Source organism: Encephalitozoon romaleae, chromosome I (assembly GCF_000280035.1).
Source record: "Encephalitozoon romaleae SJ-2008 chromosome I, complete sequence".
In the NCBI taxonomy this organism is placed as follows: Eukaryota; Fungi; Microsporidia; family Unikaryonidae; genus Encephalitozoon; species Encephalitozoon romaleae.
The window spans coordinates 1-17,410 of NC_024896.1; the positions used below are offsets into that span (position 1 = coordinate 1).

At 40.2% G+C, this 17,410-nt stretch overlaps 18 protein-coding genes across 18 annotated transcripts; 3 read left to right on the forward strand and 15 right to left on the reverse strand.

Annotated features, from left to right (window-relative positions):
- Window positions 1–117: 117 nt before the first annotated feature.
- On the reverse strand, window positions 118–855 carry EROM_010010 (hypothetical protein; the record flags this gene model as incomplete). The annotated part of the gene is made up of 1 exon (XM_009265568.1): window positions 118–855. The coding sequence occupies one exon, from the start codon at window positions 853–855 to the stop codon at window positions 118–120; it is 738 nt and encodes a 245-aa protein (XP_009263843.1).
- A 188-nt stretch (window positions 856–1,043) lies between these two features.
- EROM_010020 (hypothetical protein) lies at window positions 1,044–1,655 on the reverse strand (the record flags this gene model as incomplete). The annotated part of the gene is made up of 1 exon (XM_009265569.1): window positions 1,044–1,655. The coding sequence occupies one exon, from the start codon at window positions 1,653–1,655 to the stop codon at window positions 1,044–1,046; it is 612 nt and encodes a 203-aa protein (XP_009263844.1).
- A 108-nt stretch (window positions 1,656–1,763) lies between these two features.
- Window positions 1,764–2,765, reverse strand: EROM_010030 (fructose-bisphosphate aldolase B; the record flags this gene model as incomplete). Its single annotated transcript, XM_009265570.1, has 1 exon — window positions 1,764–2,765. The coding sequence occupies one exon, from the start codon at window positions 2,763–2,765 to the stop codon at window positions 1,764–1,766; it is 1,002 nt and encodes a 333-aa protein (XP_009263845.1).
- Window positions 2,766–2,979: 214 nt separating this feature from the next.
- EROM_010040 (hypothetical protein) lies at window positions 2,980–3,486 on the forward strand (the record flags this gene model as incomplete). Its single annotated transcript, XM_009265571.1, has 1 exon — window positions 2,980–3,486. The coding sequence occupies one exon, from the start codon at window positions 2,980–2,982 to the stop codon at window positions 3,484–3,486; it is 507 nt and encodes a 168-aa protein (XP_009263846.1).
- A 34-nt stretch (window positions 3,487–3,520) lies between these two features.
- Window positions 3,521–3,904, reverse strand: EROM_010050 (dynein light chain 1; the record flags this gene model as incomplete). The annotated part of the gene is made up of 1 exon (XM_009265572.1): window positions 3,521–3,904. The coding sequence occupies one exon, from the start codon at window positions 3,902–3,904 to the stop codon at window positions 3,521–3,523; it is 384 nt and encodes a 127-aa protein (XP_009263847.1).
- A 265-nt stretch (window positions 3,905–4,169) lies between these two features.
- On the forward strand, window positions 4,170–5,486 carry EROM_010060 (hypothetical protein; the record flags this gene model as incomplete). The annotated part of the gene is made up of 1 exon (XM_009265573.1): window positions 4,170–5,486. The coding sequence occupies one exon, from the start codon at window positions 4,170–4,172 to the stop codon at window positions 5,484–5,486; it is 1,317 nt and encodes a 438-aa protein (XP_009263848.1).
- Window positions 5,487–5,530: 44 nt separating this feature from the next.
- On the reverse strand, window positions 5,531–5,986 carry EROM_010070 (hypothetical protein; the record flags this gene model as incomplete). The annotated part of the gene is made up of 1 exon (XM_009265574.1): window positions 5,531–5,986. One exon carries the CDS (start codon window positions 5,984–5,986, stop codon window positions 5,531–5,533), a length of 456 nt encoding a protein of 151 aa, XP_009263849.1.
- Window positions 5,987–6,057: 71 nt separating this feature from the next.
- Window positions 6,058–6,333, reverse strand: EROM_010080 (hypothetical protein; the record flags this gene model as incomplete). The annotated part of the gene is made up of 1 exon (XM_009265575.1): window positions 6,058–6,333. One exon carries the CDS (start codon window positions 6,331–6,333, stop codon window positions 6,058–6,060), a length of 276 nt encoding a protein of 91 aa, XP_009263850.1.
- Window positions 6,334–6,467: 134 nt separating this feature from the next.
- EROM_010090 (60S ribosomal protein L8) lies at window positions 6,468–7,187 on the reverse strand (the record flags this gene model as incomplete). Its single annotated transcript, XM_009265576.1, has 1 exon — window positions 6,468–7,187. The coding sequence occupies one exon, from the start codon at window positions 7,185–7,187 to the stop codon at window positions 6,468–6,470; it is 720 nt and encodes a 239-aa protein (XP_009263851.1).
- A 17-nt stretch (window positions 7,188–7,204) lies between these two features.
- On the forward strand, window positions 7,205–7,681 carry EROM_010100 (hypothetical protein; the record flags this gene model as incomplete). Its single annotated transcript, XM_009265577.1, has 1 exon — window positions 7,205–7,681. One exon carries the CDS (start codon window positions 7,205–7,207, stop codon window positions 7,679–7,681), a length of 477 nt encoding a protein of 158 aa, XP_009263852.1.
- Window positions 7,682–7,760: 79 nt separating this feature from the next.
- Window positions 7,761–8,246, reverse strand: EROM_010110 (U3 small nucleolar ribonucleoprotein component Mpp10; the record flags this gene model as incomplete). Its single annotated transcript, XM_009265578.1, has 1 exon — window positions 7,761–8,246. One exon carries the CDS (start codon window positions 8,244–8,246, stop codon window positions 7,761–7,763), a length of 486 nt encoding a protein of 161 aa, XP_009263853.1.
- Window positions 8,247–8,305: 59 nt separating this feature from the next.
- Window positions 8,306–8,788, reverse strand: EROM_010120 (hypothetical protein; the record flags this gene model as incomplete). The annotated part of the gene is made up of 1 exon (XM_009265579.1): window positions 8,306–8,788. One exon carries the CDS (start codon window positions 8,786–8,788, stop codon window positions 8,306–8,308), a length of 483 nt encoding a protein of 160 aa, XP_009263854.1.
- A 166-nt stretch (window positions 8,789–8,954) lies between these two features.
- EROM_010130 (helicase DNA-binding protein) lies at window positions 8,955–12,692 on the reverse strand (the record flags this gene model as incomplete). Its single annotated transcript, XM_009265580.1, has 1 exon — window positions 8,955–12,692. One exon carries the CDS (start codon window positions 12,690–12,692, stop codon window positions 8,955–8,957), a length of 3,738 nt encoding a protein of 1,245 aa, XP_009263855.1.
- A 356-nt stretch (window positions 12,693–13,048) lies between these two features.
- EROM_010140 (BRX1 RNA-binding protein) lies at window positions 13,049–13,639 on the reverse strand (the record flags this gene model as incomplete). Its single annotated transcript, XM_009265581.1, has 1 exon — window positions 13,049–13,639. The coding sequence occupies one exon, from the start codon at window positions 13,637–13,639 to the stop codon at window positions 13,049–13,051; it is 591 nt and encodes a 196-aa protein (XP_009263856.1).
- A 129-nt stretch (window positions 13,640–13,768) lies between these two features.
- Window positions 13,769–14,656, reverse strand: EROM_010150 (ribosome-associated chaperone zuotin; the record flags this gene model as incomplete). The annotated part of the gene is made up of 1 exon (XM_009265582.1): window positions 13,769–14,656. The coding sequence occupies one exon, from the start codon at window positions 14,654–14,656 to the stop codon at window positions 13,769–13,771; it is 888 nt and encodes a 295-aa protein (XP_009263857.1).
- Window positions 14,657–14,747: 91 nt separating this feature from the next.
- EROM_010160 (putative Rcd1-like protein) lies at window positions 14,748–15,590 on the reverse strand (the record flags this gene model as incomplete). Its single annotated transcript, XM_009265583.1, has 1 exon — window positions 14,748–15,590. The coding sequence occupies one exon, from the start codon at window positions 15,588–15,590 to the stop codon at window positions 14,748–14,750; it is 843 nt and encodes a 280-aa protein (XP_009263858.1).
- A 36-nt stretch (window positions 15,591–15,626) lies between these two features.
- EROM_010170 (hypothetical protein) lies at window positions 15,627–16,034 on the reverse strand (the record flags this gene model as incomplete). Its single annotated transcript, XM_009265584.1, has 1 exon — window positions 15,627–16,034. The coding sequence occupies one exon, from the start codon at window positions 16,032–16,034 to the stop codon at window positions 15,627–15,629; it is 408 nt and encodes a 135-aa protein (XP_009263859.1).
- An 80-nt stretch (window positions 16,035–16,114) lies between these two features.
- Window positions 16,115–17,341, reverse strand: EROM_010180 (hypothetical protein; the record flags this gene model as incomplete). The annotated part of the gene is made up of 1 exon (XM_009265585.1): window positions 16,115–17,341. One exon carries the CDS (start codon window positions 17,339–17,341, stop codon window positions 16,115–16,117), a length of 1,227 nt encoding a protein of 408 aa, XP_009263860.1.
- Window positions 17,342–17,410: the final 69 nt, after the last annotated feature.

Here is a 17,410-nt window from a genome sequence, read left to right on the forward strand (position 1 = left end):
TAATTAATTAAAATATCTTATATTGACTTGATGCCCTTGGCCTTCCTAGACTTCATAAAATTTATTTTCTTCCTCTCCAGATGTGTTTCTACAATAGAATGTAAGTGACTTATAGTTTTATTGTAGGCGAGCGATATGAGGTGGTGTATTTTCCAATTTGATCTTAAATTCATAAAGGACAATTATGGAGGTTATTGCTACCAGATATCGGATACGATTGTAGTTTTTGGAGTTTTTTTCTGAACAATCCTCTCTTGGTATCACAGATAATTCTTTCAAAAGGGTGAAAGCACCTAGGCCGAGCCCACAAGCCATGGAAGTATATGGTAATATGTCTTCCCTATTTTTTTTGTAGGTTACAATCATGGAAACAACAAAGATAACTTGAATGCATACATATGCCAAAAGATCAATCTTATAGCTTATAGAGGATGGCCGGGGCAAAAACCCCAGCGCATTGATTATTATGTATACCAAGGCTATGCAAGGACTATCCTCTCCTAAAAACTTACCAAGGTTTCTTACTTTTTTCGTAACAATCATAAATATAAAAGAAGGAACCAATAAGAAAGCATAAACCAGGGAGAAGTAAAAAGCTACCCAGCAAAGTAAACGTGACACTTTTCCTTTGGGTTCCTTGAGATTTTTTCCCCATATTCTCTTTACCCAGTAAATTGAAATAAACCAAGTAAATGAAAGCTCTACCAACACTTCTAAAACAGCAAGTACTCTATTTCCATTTATTTCTATCCTGAGAAACCAGAGTATTGTGGTGATGATCATAGATGCCACATAGATGGCACTTGCCATCATCCTGTGGTCGTCATCCGCATGGTCAGACTTCTCATCTTTCATACAACCCTCAAGGTTTCCCCTATAATCTTATATTTTGCATATTGAATTACGCCCAATGGCTGGAGAGAATAAGTTTCGTGAAAAGGAAGCTGATAGACTCATGGCCATCACCAGTACATCCACAAAGATCAGATTGCGCTATACATGGGTGGGTTAAAGTTTGCTTCAAAAAAGATATCTAAGACATTTTATTCTTCAATGAAAAGAACACCTCTTGGATAAAGCCCGGGTATTTCAGATATCTTCTTTGTATTCCTTTCAATGGGTTTTACATGGTTCATCTTGAACAAGCTGAATCTCTTTTTGTTAAGTCTTGTTTCGATTTTTTTGAAAAGGTCCTCAATAGTGTCATCCTTGGAAAACCCTAGTATGGATGAGGTTCCATCGCCTAGCCATAGCTTTATCTTGCAGTCTGAAGTGTCTTCGCTCTTCTCGACGGTCGAGCTCATCAGCCTTTCGTCCTCAAGCTTATCTCTTTCAAGCTTCTCAGCCATATCCGCCTTGATTTGGTTTATGAGCTGCTCTCGGTAAATCCTTTCTTTCATTATCTCCTCCCTCCTTTTCTTTTCAAGCTCTGCTGCTTCTTTTGGCATTGTATTGTTGTATTCCTTCTTGGTCTGCTTGACACCTTTGTGGATCTTGTCCTGGGTAGAGCTTATGATAAAGTTGACTAAAAGATCGATGTCTTTAGATCCTGTTTCCTTTATAGCATTTTGAACCTCTTCTTTTGTGAATCCGCTTTGGACTAGATAGCTTATCACCTCTCCATCACTGACTTCGGTTTTGTTTCTTTCCTCCATCCTGGGGATACTCTGAAAGACCTTAAGAGCTCCTCATATCAAAAAAATTCAAGGTGGATGAAAAGTAGGTATATAAGCCCAATTTATTTTATGCTCTTATTTTTGATCTCACAGCTTCCCTTCAGCTGCTTTATAGGCTTTGAACGATGTCTCCAGAAGCACTCTTTGTGCCTCTTCAATGTTTGGGTCTTCTCCCCTCCATGCTTCTAAGACATCATCCGTCAATGCTCTTCCAAAGCTGAAGCTCAAGGTCCATGTTCTGCATCCTCTCTCCATATTTATTGCATTGAGAAAGGCAATGGCCTTTTCTGAGCTGTGACCTCCACTTAAAAAGACGATTCCTGGAACTCCACAAGGAACGGTTGATAAAAGGGCTCTGAATGTATATGTTGCCACCTTCTTTGGCGTATACTTTTCATCACTAAGTATCCCGGATGTAACATAGCTTGTCTTAATGAGGACTCCTGGAATGTAAACAGATTCGTAGTTCAAGTACTTTACCAATGTGCTTAGTATCTGTCTGAATACCTTGTATGAACCTTCTATAGTGTAATCTCCCTCAAGAAATATCTCTGGTTCCACAATCGGAACAAGCCCATTCTTCTGGCATATTATTGCATACTTTGCCAAAACAGAGCAGTTTTCATTGATGCAGTCTTCAGAAGGAATCCCATCGTAGAAGTAAAATAGGGACCTCCATTTGGCAAATGTGGCATCTTTGAATGTAGACGATTTGCACCTCAAATCCAAGTCTTCAAGACCTACAGAGATTTTTTCTTTTTCTTTGTAATCGATTAGTCCTTTATCAAGCTTTATGCCTATCTCGATGCCTCTTTTCTTCAACAGTTTTGTTAATGGAACTCCATCTTCGTTTGTCTGTCCAAATGTCTCTTGGTTTAGAATAACTCCACCTATATATCTTTCAAGCTCTTTAGTGCTAAATAGGATTTCTCTGAACTTCCTTCTGTTTTCTTCTGTGTTTTCGATCCCAAGCCTTTCTAATCTCTTGCCTAGTGTCCCCGGACTTTCATCAGCTGCAAGTATCCCCTTTCCATTCTCTAATATCTTTTTAGCCATCATGCCTAGTTTCAATAGATGATCACAATCCATTATTGTAGAGATAGCCTCATAGAGATGCAATATAAGTTACCCCACATTTCTTTGCCCAATCTCCTTTTGAATCCTTACTTCTACTATTGGGCTTTGCACAAAGCCTTTACTCAATAGGTTTCCTGATTTTGCTGATTCTAGCAAACACCCACAAATGGAAATTTCTCATAATGGAGGTGCTGATTGATTTATTAACCTGGAATTTTACCCTGCCATGCACTTCAATGTATTTGTAGAAGGTGAGTTTAACAATATCAAAGGTGTCTTTATTGATCAATCATATCCACTCCGGATCCGATGCACCAACTGTGGGGCACCTCATGAGAAGGTAGTTGTGTTATCTGATGATAGCGTTGCAGAAGGAGACTTTAAAGAGAAGGTAAACCTGAGTGTTAATTGTCGGAGTTGTAAAAGGATGATGACATTGAAGATCTTGAAGCTAAAGGAAGCAAAGAAGCATATGCTACCAACAAAGTTTGAAGATGAATTCAAAGAGGTGTGGTTCACAGACATGGAAAAAAGCAGGTTTTTAGTGTCTAGAATTGAAACCAATGGGGCCGAAGTCATGTCCATTGAATCTTGCATCCTCAATATGGTTTCTAATCAAGATGTCCTATTTACGAATGCAGACTTCGAGGACAAGATCGTTGCAAAATGCAATAATCTCAATACGATATCCTCGATCACCCGTTTTTCTCTTGTGGTCGAGCTCGCTAAATAAAGCTCTTCCTTTCTCCACCTTCCTCGCATTCCTCCTAGCTTCCCGGAATGAATATCCTAAATACAGTTATTGAGTATGTACCAAATGATATCTGTGCAAAGTATTTCTCTTCAAACGTGCAGCTTCCAGCGAAGTGTGCCCCAGCAAACACACACCATCCCTTTCCAAACTTACTATCAAGCATGCTCTTCAAAGCTTCACATATCCTGGTTGGGGGTGTTTCGTCGGTGAACATTGCCAAGGAAAGTATTATCTGGCTTTTTATCTGATCATCTAATGGTTCTCTTTGCTCAAAGATCGGCTCTATTACTTTTGGCCCATTTACAATGCTCTTGGCCTCCTGACTTCTTTGTGAGCCAGGAGCAGTAGACTTTTTAGATTCTCCGGAGCTACTATCACTTGTGTCTTCACTTTTCATGTCTTCCACGACCGCTTCCCATCACTCTAATGGAACTTATGCTTGGAAACAAGAAATAACCAATGGAGATCATCCTAGACCACCAACCAATACAGAGACCTTCCACGTCATAACAATTGTAACCAACCAAAGGATTTGTTTCTCCCTGCTGGGGCATACTCTAGGCAATAGGCATCCTGTCACCCGATTGTGTAATATGCCCTCTTTCCCTCCTTAGTATTTCCTCAATTAGATTATTTAAATAAAGCATATGAGCTAGGCCCTAATGCTTCCAAATGAAATTGACCCATACGAATTCAAGTTCTTCGTAAAAGACATACTACCTCTATCTGAAACATATACGCTGTTTAAGAGTTCGAAGTTACTGAAGGCAAAGGAAACAGTGAAGGCGATCTCAAAGACAAATCAAGGGCTGATTGTTTTAATCCACAAGCCCAAGGAAACCACAATATACACCCCAGAAAGCAAAGTCTCATACTTCACAAAGAGAAGAGGAAGGATGGCACCCAAGAATGCAGTTATCCGCTTCTTGAAAGCGAAAATGGTTGATTTTGTCGTTCTAAGATTTAAAGCTTTTTACTGCTGCCTGTCTAGATGGGACAAGGATGTCTGCAGTTTTTGTATTGTGGCGTGCTTAGGCAAAGGGGCGACCGAAAGAGCACTGCTGAATCCCTCTGAAATATTGGGAGATGTAAAGGAAACTCCTCCTCTTATTGGGAAAGGGATGTTTAAGTTCAAGGATCTAGATTCATTCAAGCGCTTGAGAATAGGACATAAGGATCAGTCGCAGGAAGCCAATTGCAGTTCCGTTTCTGAATCACCTTCTAGTGCCAGTGATGTGAAGGTGAATCCAATTGATTTTGTTCAAGAAGACGGGCTGGAATATATAAACAAGAGCGCCTCTGGTAATACAGATGGACTTCCAGATAGAAAGACAGAGGACAAAAATTGCCTTGTTGAAATAATGTCTGAAGGCACTAAGGAGGCTACAGAAAACATTTACTCAAAGCCATATAAGGAAGTCAAGAATGACGAGGAAGGGTTGATTGACTACATAATATCAAAGATCACGAAGATTGTATGTGAAGATGTAAATACAGGATGCCTCCAAGAGGACGGGGAGAAAGATAAGCTGTGGAAAACACTTGAGGAGGACGAAGAAAGTGACGGCTCAAGCAAAGGGTGTGGGTATGATTTTGAGGGGAACAATTTCTGTGACGACAAGCAAAATAAAGGATACGGCAGCTACTCTCATGAGGATCAAGACGAGAGCTTCAAGTATGATAATACCATAAGATTTGGGATCATAGATGATGGGAAGTTAAGATGTATCCAAAAAAGTGTTGGGTTGCTGTCTATGGCGAAGTTTGATAGATTGGAAGCATTTATTATTGGCATAATAGATCGACTTAAAAAGACAAACATTAATTATGTAGAGGTTTGTTCTGAGATCGACTTCTTTATTGTTAAGAAGCAAGATACTATTCATTTATACGTTCGAGACCTAATACATAGAAAGGAAAGGAAATTCATGGAGAACTTCAATGAAATATTTGAGAAGCTTGGTGCAAGAACCTCGTGAAAAAAATATTTAGTTAGCAGGTTTACTAAACATAGTTTTTGCCTTTACTTCTTCAGGCTTTCTTCGACATATCTGTCATTCTTCTTCACCACCCTAATTCTAAAAGTAGAACTAAGCTTTTCTAAATCAAATGCAGGAGGTTCCTTTACAGATTCAAACTTGCTTAAACGTTTGATCATTATTCTACCTTCTTCTTTCATGACGGAGATTCTTTTTGCAATCTTGTCAACAGCCTCCTCGACACTTTTGAAACGTGTTCCCTCTATTCTGAATCTGTTTTTAGTTAAGTACTCTCTATAGGCTTGACCTATTTCTTTATACTCGGCTATCTGTGAGATGTAAGAATGAAAGTCAGTAATGAAGTTAACTGTGTTTCGCTCTATAGCCACTTTTCTATTTATCTTGTATTCATCTTCTGCCTTTGCATGTGAGGATGTCAAAATGTGACATTTGTAGGCATTCTTTGTGCTGAACTTCTTTTGGCATGGAATGCAGAACATCTTGCCCCTACTTCGATAGACTTAACAAATATACCGCAAACAAATAGGGCTTTATTCAAATGTAGGCAAAGTTAGCTAGCAATAAACAGTATGAAGAACAGAAAGGAAAGCCCTATTCCCCCAAGGATGAAGTATAGCCATGATCTAAACCTCTTTGGATCTGATTTCCTTATGCTCTGGATGGTTGTGAATATCTTATTCAATGACGATTGGAAAGACGGTTCCAGTTGCCGAAGTTTGATATTCTGTGCCTCGATCTCTTTTGTTAGATCTATTGCAACATTCCTCAAAGTTTTCAATCTTGAGGTAAAGACTTGCCCTTCATCCTCTTCATAGTTATCTTTCATAGATAAGAAATGGGGATAAGAAAATAGACAATTAACAAGCAAGAAGAATGTTGCTCCATACCAAGGAAACATGCTACACCTTAAATCCCACTGAAGATGGATAAACTTAACAGATCGTTGAAATAACTTTAATCCTAAACCTTCCTGGACCCAACCCTATATCCGGTACGTCTAGCCCCAACAAGACCGATCTTCTGTTCCTGAGAAATGTCCTTGTTCGAGACAGTAGTAGGCTTACCAACATGCTGATGATTACCTCCCCCATGGATGTGCTCGACAGGATTCATTGCCACTCCTCTAACCCTTGGGAAGATATGTCCACGGGCCTTTGCCCTGTAGTGGGCCACAGACGCCTTAAGAAGAGGTTTGTCATGGATACCTCCTCCTGCAACAACTCCTACAATACATCTGCACTCACTGTTTACGGTTATCTTCTTCCCAGACGGTATCTTAATCACCGTCTCATTAGTTTCCTTTCTGTGGTTTACCACAAGAGAATAACTTCCATTTGTCATGGAAATACAGCCTCCATCTCCGTAGACCACCTCAACAGAGTTGACAGCCATCCCCTCGGGAACATTCTTGATTTTTGTAATGTTTCCTATGTCAATAGGAGCGTCGTCTCCAATAAGAACCTTTTTCCCTGTGTATATCCCCTCAGAAGCAGGAACCATACAGTCAAGTTCCTTGAAGCTTATTATGGCCACAGGTGCCCCCCTACTTCTTTCATGAACTATATCAATCACCTCCCCTTCTTCAACCTGAGGAACAATGGGATATTTCAGGCTAACCTTAACAATAGGCTGCCTTTCCTTCTTCTTCGCCTCTCTAGTCCTTCTTGTAATCTTACCCATTTCAGGGCTCAAAAATCATGCAAGTTTTAAGAGATGAGCTAGAAAAAATTTCAGACAAGTATGGCTATCAGGAACTGTATGTTGAAGGCTTTACACCAGAGCAAATATACTACCAGATAGAGGACTTGTGTAATTCCATTGTCGAAAGATCGGATGTTGCTATTTCTAGGCTTTATCCAAAATATCAAAAGCTATCGCTTCAGAACGATGGAAAAGTTTGCTGTGGAAAGAGCTCAGAAGATTCCCAAAAGGAAACCATTGCTGACCAAGATGAGGAGATACCGCCAGAAAGCATTGAAATAGAAAAGTGCAGCTCTGTTGGAAGGTTGCATAAAGATGAATCCTTAGGATCCTCCTCCTTTGATTCCTCTGAAAATGATGTCTTCCAGATGCCAGCTTCTGAAACATTCAGGCTTTTGGAATCAAACGCCGAGAATGCTTCCGGACATTCTTCTAGTGGCTCCGAACCGTTTTCCGAAGATGATGACCAATAAAAGATGGCTTGTTATACATTTTCAAGAGATACCACTAGTCTTATTTAATCGAATAGTTAGAGACAGGAGATATGCCATTTCAGTTCTTTTTTAGAACAGTAACATTTCTAATTCTGTCCAGTGACTTAACATCAAGCTTCTTCCTAGGGCCAGACCCATCTTCTTTTCCCTGGACAATTCTTATCTCACAATCGGGAACAAATCCGTTGTTTCCAAAGTCAACAATCTGCATAAGATCTCCTTCAATTTCATTGTAGAGAGAAATAATGTCTTTGCATTCTGGATTTTCCGTATCAGGGACCTCATCCACAATCTCAACCACCTCCTTGATGTTATATTCATGATTATCAAATGTCCCCTCTCTGATTCTCTGCAAAGTAATGCTTTCTACTTCGCTGTCCTGCTTCGATGAAAACGGAATGAGTGGAGGCCCTTGCTTAAAATCAATTTCCTCTCGTTCTAACAAGCTATTCTTTGGCCTTTTCTTTATGTCCACTTCTCCAGCATACTTCCATTCTTTGGGTTTAACTAAAAGCTTTTCTATCTCCTCAATACTTTCATTCATCTAACGGCTCACTTGCTGACTTTTTTATATTCCATACCCCACGGCTCCAAGCACCCCTTTCATCCTTTCTCGCCATATACCAACTTTTTGGCAATACACTCCTCTTTACACTCAAAAAAGTCATCTAGATGTTTACAAATATACTTAATCCCGTCATCCTCTGTTCCAGGTATATACTCAGGACAGCAGATAAAGTTTTGAGTATGAACCGATTTGTCGATGCTGTCATCAACAAGAATACATCTTTCAACATCAACATTATGGTTTCTTGCAACGACATTCAAGTCTTTAACCCATAGATTGCATTCAGAATCAAGTTTTACCTTCCCAGCCTTGCAATCAAGTTGCGAATACCAGCCCAAATACTCATTAAACCCTACATGGCTCAAATGGTTGATCAGATTCGTTGCATTTCGTCTCATCCCTGTTGTCCATAGCACATAGCTGGTGTCATGTGTCTTAAGAAACTTTATCAGAAGATCCAAATTGGGACGATTGTAAACAAGATAGCTCTTGAACTTCATGTCCGGTTCTATCCCCATGGAGGTGAGCACGCGGTGCTCCTTCTTAGCCTTGTGATATTTCTTTAAAAGAGTTCCGCTTATGTCAAAAGCTACTAAGGACTTGGTCATCACTTTGGGGGAAAAACAAAACATTAATACTCCCAAATCCAAAATAATCCATCATCCTTATAAAAACAATCGGAATTTAATTTTGTGTAGACCTACTAGAGGAAAACAGAGCCTCGAACTTCTTCACTATAAACTCCTCACTAACGCCAAACCGCTCCCCAGCAGAAGCAATTCCTTTAGCCAGCAGCTCATTACGCAGCTCTGACAATGTTTTGATATTCCAATTCTTCGGAAGAATTCCTCTTTTGGGTTGAGGAATCTTTACCATGGACTTTAGGCTGCTGAACCAATTCATTCTATCGAGGCACTCGGTCTCAGAGCTACTAAGCTTGTGTCTTTTAGATTCCCCTAATATCCGGTTAATAGTCTCTTCAAGTCCTTCTATGTCTTTGTCCCCCAGAAATTCAATTATGCTCTCCCTGTTATCATCAGTTATTCGCCCAAACATCATTATGGCCTTATGGAACAGGTTGTCGTCTTCACGAACTTCTTTCTTCCTACTCAATGTGGAAACAATCTTTCTAACCCGCTGGTTCATGTCCTCCACACTCTTATTTCTAATCGTTTCAGGATAGCAACCATACCCGTGGTTCAGTATCAACTTGACAAGCATCTTGTCATCATCGCTGGTCCACCCTCGGACTTTCTCCACTGAAAGATCTTCTGTCTTCAGGAGAGAGTCTAAAATCATAACCACTTGGACCCGTAATAGAAACCTTTCTCCATACTTCTTATATACATCCTCAAACTTTGAAAATAGTGAAGGATCATAGTTGTCGACAAGAAACTCTTCTATCCCATCAGAAAAGTCAGATCTTATCTTTGTGCTCTGAAACTGATCAACAACATACTTCACAATATATCTGAAGTATGTGGCTGTATCCTTGAAGTGCCTTGATTGAGGCAATACATGTATCTTATCATCCATCTTTAAGTCTTTTTTCTCCAGCTTAGGAATCTCAAGCCCAACAGACCTGGGCCCAAATCTAAGAACCCCAAGAAATATAAGTAGACATTGGTTTTCATAAAACACATTTTCATCCTCATCTTCAAGCTTTGTATTCAAAAGCTTATCAATCTCAGAAATATTCTCTTGTGTCAATCCTCCCTCTCTGGCAAGCCTCCTCATCTGCCTCTTAATTCTTCCTTCACTTTCTTCGCTTTTTTTCTTACTAAGAAGATTCTCCCAGAAGTCAGGGTCATCGATATCCTCCTCAACCTGAAATGACGCCTTTGAAAACACGTTTCCTCCATCAGAATGCTTCACAATCTTCGTCCTTCTCTCAAGAATCTGATCAATGTCTTCTTCACAAAACTTTCTACTGGATGCATCATCGGTCTCCATCAGAACCCCATAAGCTCCTTTCCGTAGAAGGGTTTCTATAGCATCCTTCTTCCGGGTCTTCTCACTTTTGTGTTCTTCAAACGTCATTCTTTGAAGCACAGCCCGATCAAGTCCCAATTTCAATCCTGCTTTGTCAAACATCTCTCTTTCATATGTGTTCTCTGTCACTAACCTGTACACTTTTACTTCGCTTGTCTGCCCGATTCTATGGCATCGGGCTTGTGCCTGAAGATCATTCTGGGGATTCCAATCAGAATCAAAGATGATCACCGTATCAGCAGCAGTAAGATTGATTCCCACTCCACCGGCACGAGTACTCAAAAGAAATACAAAGACGTCACTTGTCTTGTCACTGAACCTGTCAATTGCTGCTTGCCTATTCTCGGTTCTGGCTCCTCCATCAATCCTCTCATACTTATACTTTCGATATGTAAGATACTCTGCAAGAAGATCTAAACATCTAGTCATTTGGGAAAAAATAAGCACTTTGTGCCCATCCTTCAACTTTCCCAAAAGCTTATCCAAAAGAACAAGCTTCCCACTACTCTGGATAAACACCTTGTAGTATTCATCAATGTCGCTTATTATACCTCCTTCTTGGTTCTCATCTCCATTCGATACTTCAGAAGTCAAAGTTATATCATTCTCAGTCCCCTCTGCTCGATTCTTCTCTCTCTTCTTCTTGAGATATCCACTGAGTATCTGCTCTTCCGCCCCTTTGATGAGGTATGGATGTATACAACACTTTCTCAGCTCCATCATAACATTTAGTAGATTTGGTGCTGACTCTTTCCCTCCCTTGGTCAAAAACTCGATGTTCTTTTCAAGTATTGCCCGATAAAACCTTTTCTGGATCATTGTTAAGGCAACCTCAATAATAGTCTCCTCTTTGGTGGGAATAGACTTCTCAACATCCTCCTTCATCCTTCGAAGCATCAGAGGTCTTAAAAGCCCTTGAAGCTTTTCAACGTCATTGATATTCTCCATCTTGAATTCCCCAAGAAAGTGTGGAAGGCTTGAAAACCTCGCAGGGTCTATGAAGTTTAGTAGAGACCACAGCTCAGAAATGTTATTCTGGAGAGGTGTTCCACTTAGTAGCACTTTGTGATTGAACTTCAAGGTCCTCAGCACAGTTGCTGCTTTGGACTTTGCATTCTTTAGTCGGTGGGCCTCGTCAAATATCCCCACAGAAAAATGAAACTGGCTTAGATGCTCCTGCTCAGCCATAACAGTATCATATGTTGTGATTAGCACATCAAATAATCTGATCTCAAGATTATTTTTCTTTAATACAAACTCATACTCGGCTATTAGTGCTCTTCCAGGTCTATTTTCATGATACTTTAATACCCTCAGGTCGGTCCATGCTTCAAACTCCCTTTCCCAATGCGGAATAATGCTGAGAGGCGTCACAACAAGCACAGGTGCACAGTAATCATACTTTGTAAAGAGCGTGTTGATAAACGTCACACTCTGAACAGTCTTTCCTAGCCCCATCTCGTCAGCCATGATACAACTCTGTCTATAATACCATCGATTCAGCAGCCAATTAAGCCCCTCAAGCTGATACTCTCTAAGCCTATTTCCTCCTTTAAACACAGGTGATTCCTCGTACTTGATAAAGTTCTCTCTTGAAGGCCTCCAATCAATCCCAACCCTCATGTTTCTTATCTTCTTTCTATCCCTGTACTTCTTAAGCTCCTCTTCAAATCCCTCGCATTTCGTCACACTTTCAGCAGTTTCAAACGTCGACAACTCATAAGGCTGGCTCTTCCATTTCACTAAAAATACCTTTTCTCCATCGTAATCTTCATGAAGTATCCTGTCCACTTTCAGGAAGTCGGGGTTGAAAGGAACCTCCACTGCTCTAAACTTCTTCACCTTCATTGCCCCAACCTTTGTAGCCATGATCTCTTCCTTCGGAACCCAGTCACAATGGAGATAACTCTTATATTTGAATTTCACGAAGTACCTTTCATTCTCCGAATCGTACTTCAGCAACTTTTCAATCCCATCCTCAGATTCTTCATTGTATTCATTCGTGCTACTTTCAGACTCAGGTACAGATGCCCTCTTGACCATTGCTGCATTCCTTTTTTGCCTTCTTTCAGGAATATAAACATTTCTTTCTTCATTCCTCTCACGATACCCATTGGTCTCACGAACCCTTATGTCCTCTTCTTGGAGAGGAACACTCGGGCCATATCCATAGCCCTGGCTGAAATTAAAGGTGTTATAGAACCCATGTGGGATGCCTGGGATCATGTTGTGTGCAATCCCCGGGCCCAGTGTTGGTGCATATTGGTATCCAAGTGGTGCTTGGTAAAGCATAGGATTGAAATGATTTTGAACTTGCCTACTACTTTCATTCTTTCTAGGCCTCCCTCTTTTTCTGGGCATCACTTTCTTCTCGCTAGATTCTTCACTAGTGGTAATGGAGCTTGCAGTACTCTCGCTTTCTGAACCCATGTTTTGGGGCCCTATTTTTTTGCTTTTAAAAATTTATTCTTCTTCCCAGGATGACATCTTGGTGGTTTCAAACACCTAAAACTCTTCGTTCTTTGTGTCTCTCTTGATTCCTTGCTCCATCCCCTTTCTTTGGATAGTAGTCCCATAATCCCTGATTTCTACAATAAAACTCCATTCCGTCGAATCTACAGTATAAGTCTCAGTGTACTATATTCTAGCTTTTATCTACCAACTGTATCACCTCTTCCATGTCTGTCGTATCTTGTCGAAATTAATCAATAAATTAAAACTGGCTTCATTCACAGAATAATATCTAAAGAAATAGAAAGGTCCTATCAAAATTTCTGCTAATTCTTTTAATCAGAGTCCTTTTCTACGGGGCAATCCCTTTTTTCAACTTTGTATAGAACCTTTCCTTCAAAACACTTTTCAAATACCTTAAGAACTTCAAGAACAAATCTGGGCCCAATCTCTTCCAGTTTCTTTCCTATTTTGTAGCATCGAACCCAAATAAATCCATCAAGATAGAAAAAACATAGCGCCTTGTCCTTTATCTCATTGGACTGGAAAACGTGATCTATGACATTCTTTGCACATCTCAGATGCTCTATCTCGTCAAACTCCTTGCTGAACATCAGGACATATCCACAATCCCTAAAAGAGTTCACAGGAAAATTGCAATCCTTCATAGTAAACACGTTATGCATCCTGAATAGAACAGACATTCCGTTAAGTATTCCTATCCATAAATCATCCGATCTCTTGGTCGATCGGAAGAAAAGCATCGAATCGCATTCATTCATTTCAATCAGATTCTTGAGCTCCCTGTAGTCTTTCCCCATGTCCCATTTCTGCTCCTCTTCAACCTTCACTAGCTTGGAAATGTCCTTCATGAGATGTCGTATCTTTGCTGTTGCTCCCCTTGTACTTAGAATCACACTGGTCATATACCCTTGTAGTAATAAAAAATCTTCCATTTTTAAGTCTTACTTTCAGGGCATAATCCCACAGAGATCATGGATCATGTAATTTGAAGACCCTTTTATTCAAGAACACCAAGTAGCTCTTCACCCACTTCACCTCTTTTCTATTTCCATTCCCTTCTCCATCACTTCCTTAATGCTGCGTTTGGTCTTTGTGATCTCGGCAAGCTTCTCTGTAATCATCTCCCACTTATTCTTCTTGGTCTTTCCAACCAAAGAAATCAATCTTCTCAGTGTTGAAACCTCTAAGGGTGTCCAGCTATTCATCCTCATCATCTCCTTCATCTGCTCTTCAATGCTTTTTCCCACTCGGGGATCTCTTTTCTTGGCAATCTGGACAAGCTTCTTGATCCTCAAAGCATCCTGGTTCTTTAGAAAGCTTAGCTTCTCCCTGTTCTTTATGGAATATTGCGATCTATCATATTCCCCCATATTGTAGAGCTCTTCCACAGGCTCAAAGGCCCTCCAGGACTTAAAGTTCCCCCAAAACTCATAAAACTCCAATGCCTTCTTAGGATCGTCATTTCTATCCAACAAGGGAACAGGCTGGTTGATGCTGAACCTAGCATTTCTTTGGAAGCATTCTCCAAACACATCGAAAAACTCGTCTTCGCGATAAATTTTGTCTTCAGGAATGCTCTCGTCAAAAAAATTTGAGTCGTAGAATAATCTGAGCTTTCGATCTCTAAGCACATCCCTTGCAATCTTGACCAGTAGAAACGCCTCTCGGCACCCCTTGATTAAATCAGGATGGTATTCATGCATCTTGACCTTCACTACATGCTCAAGAATCGAGGAAGGAATGGGTTTTGTTCTGTACATATCCAAATCAAGTAGGATATACAGGTCAATACACCTTCCCCACCTCTCAAACTCCCTCTTCGTGTATAGATTCAGAACATTCCTTCTTTTGAGGTGTTCCTCGTGAATTCTTGCAAGCTCTCCAGTTGGCTTTTCATATCTGATAATCCAGTTGAGCATCCAGGGGAAAAAAACCCGAACTTTAAGATTTTCGAGAGGAGAGGGTGAAACATTCACTTATAAACCTATAACTTTAATTCTTCCTATCTATTCAGCATATCATGTCCATAAAAGACTTGAACAACATTCTGCATTCCGCATCAGACGAGATCAACGTGCCTGCTTCATCGGTAAACAGCCCGTCAGGCTTCTTTGAGCTTAGCAGTGCCCTGATATGAGGCTTTGCACAAAGTCTGATGTAGATCCTTAGTGCTGCCTTCACAAGCTTTACAGATCCAATACTGACTCCTTGAGATGCCAGCGAGTTGAACATCAAGTTTATTGCTGAAAACCTATCAAATGTCTGGCATGCATAATTAAGCCCGTCGTCACTCCCTATTATCAGTCCAAAGACATTTGCTGAAAGTAGCTGGGACGCCTCAGACCCCAGATCAACTATTTTGAGAAGAAGAGGGACAACCTCCGTTGTTTTGAGTTGCTTATGTACATACTGGTCTCCGTTCTGGAGCAGTGAAGCTACCACACCCAGGGCAGAGATCCTTAATGTTTCATACTTCGAGCCGGAATCCGATATCACCAGATATCTGTATATGTAATAAGGAAACCTGGCATCAACGAAAACCCTTTTTATCCTGGAGTCACTCACCAGTATCTGTAGAATGTTCAAAACCGTATACAGTCTATGGTACTGCACCTCATCAAACTTACTTGTGCTCAGAATCATGTAAGGGGTAATCACCTCCTGAAGCAGAAAAATAGGCATAGAGTCATGAGTCCATATATCTAGTGACAGCCCAGGTGATTTCTTTAGCTCTTCAAACAGTTCGTCTAGCTTGTTTATGTCTTTTGAATTGCTTATGACTAACTTGCAAAGATCAGACAACCTTTGCTTCTGAGTTGCCTCGTGCCTATTATCCTTCACACCATCTTCCATTCTAGGGTATGGATAAACGAGAATTCAATTTGAACTTCATTGTTTCTTCCTCTTTTGCTTTGCCTCATGGTACCTGATAACAAGCCACTTGAGCTTCTCAAACAGCAGCATGTTCCTTAATGTGCTGTATTTTGGACGCTTGTACATTCCTATCTCTCTCAGAGTCCTCTCATAATCACGATTCCATGTGGTTTTATTGAACCCAAGAGATGATGCAAGAAATGCACTTGGATATGTAAACTCTTTGTTTATAAGTCTTCTGATCACAGCATTCCTATCTTCCAGTTCGTTTATGTTATAAGTACTCAGTTCATTGAAATGTGTCGATAGAACATCATCTCTGTCTCTTCTAATCGATTCTATGCTATTAAGAATTTCTAAGTACCTGCAGATTACAGGGTCGTTGGAAAACTCATGGCCCTGATCATCGTCTTTTTTCTCCATCTTACAAGAAGGATTTATAAGAGAACATTATCTTGTCAAAATCCTGTTTATTAATAAAGTCCCTGCTCGTTGAGGAAGGTTTAACTAAAAGAACTTATCTTTTCGATTAGCTCAGGCTCAACCTTCTTGACCATCTCGGGAGATTCAAGGTATGAATATATCAATGCTAAGGTTCCTGAGGAGAACATTGAGAGGAAACTGTAGACAAAAGTGATCAAGGGAGCACATACAATACCCACTGTGAAGTATGTAAGGTCATTTTGGTAGCTAGGGTTTCTCAGAAGTAGAGCAGTAGTCCCGGATGCAATGAAGTAAATGAAGAAAAGTAAGCAGAAAAAGATTACTTTCTCTATAGCTATATTACTGAGAAGAATAATGCCTCCTTTCTCCTCGATTAAATTATAGGATTTGCTCACAGATTCCGTGTACTTTGTTCCATGTACTGCAAGATATGGAAACACCAACTCGTTCATCAGATTCACGAGGTCTCCAACGATGCTCAGAATGCACAATATAATTATATTGATGATGTTGCTGGATCCTCTTTCCCTGTTTCTATTTCTTTCTCTTTCAACAAGGAACTTGGCTGTGCTAACTGCAGCCATAATTAGCCCTGCAAATGAAATGCTACCAAGGGCCATGAAGGCTATGTAGAAAGATTCCCAGAAAGATCCTTTTTTTTCATTCTTCACATGGGTGGTGACGATTCCAGACACGACAACCTGTGCGAAATATATCGTGTTGAAGAATGTCCAATAGCTGTTTAGAATAAAAAGAACAGACATGATGGTTTTGCCTGCATCGTCATTTCCCAGCACCTTCAAAAATATAAAGCTTTGAATCACCTGTAAAGACACCGAGGCAAGAAGAAGGATTGTGCATCCTATAAGATTCAAGGAGAGTATCTTTGCAGTGGCTTCTATCATTGGGCCCATTAGCGGCAGAATAGGCTTTATGGACCAGAAGTAGAACACCAAGGATATTCCAAACGTAATTCCTGCAGAAAGAATAGCGAAGGGATTCAAGGTCAGAAATGAGAGGAAAAATAATATTCCTGGAGCCACAGCATTGGCAAAAAATATGAATCCCTTTGCGGCGTATCTAAATCCTAGGTAAGCTGCCAACAGAAATATAAGCATGATACCTACGTTGACTGTTAGAAGTGGAAGAAGGGCCTCTTCATTGTACTGGGGAAGGCTCTTCATCTCCGAAACCATCCACGATGTTGTCAGTGCTGTCAGAATGGTATATAAAATGAATGCCCATGCATCATGGAATTTTCTACTGTTTTCTTTTGTTTCTTCCATTCGTTGTTTTGTTTTTTGTCACGGAATTTATATACTATATTTCTGAGAATATAAATGTATATTCAATTA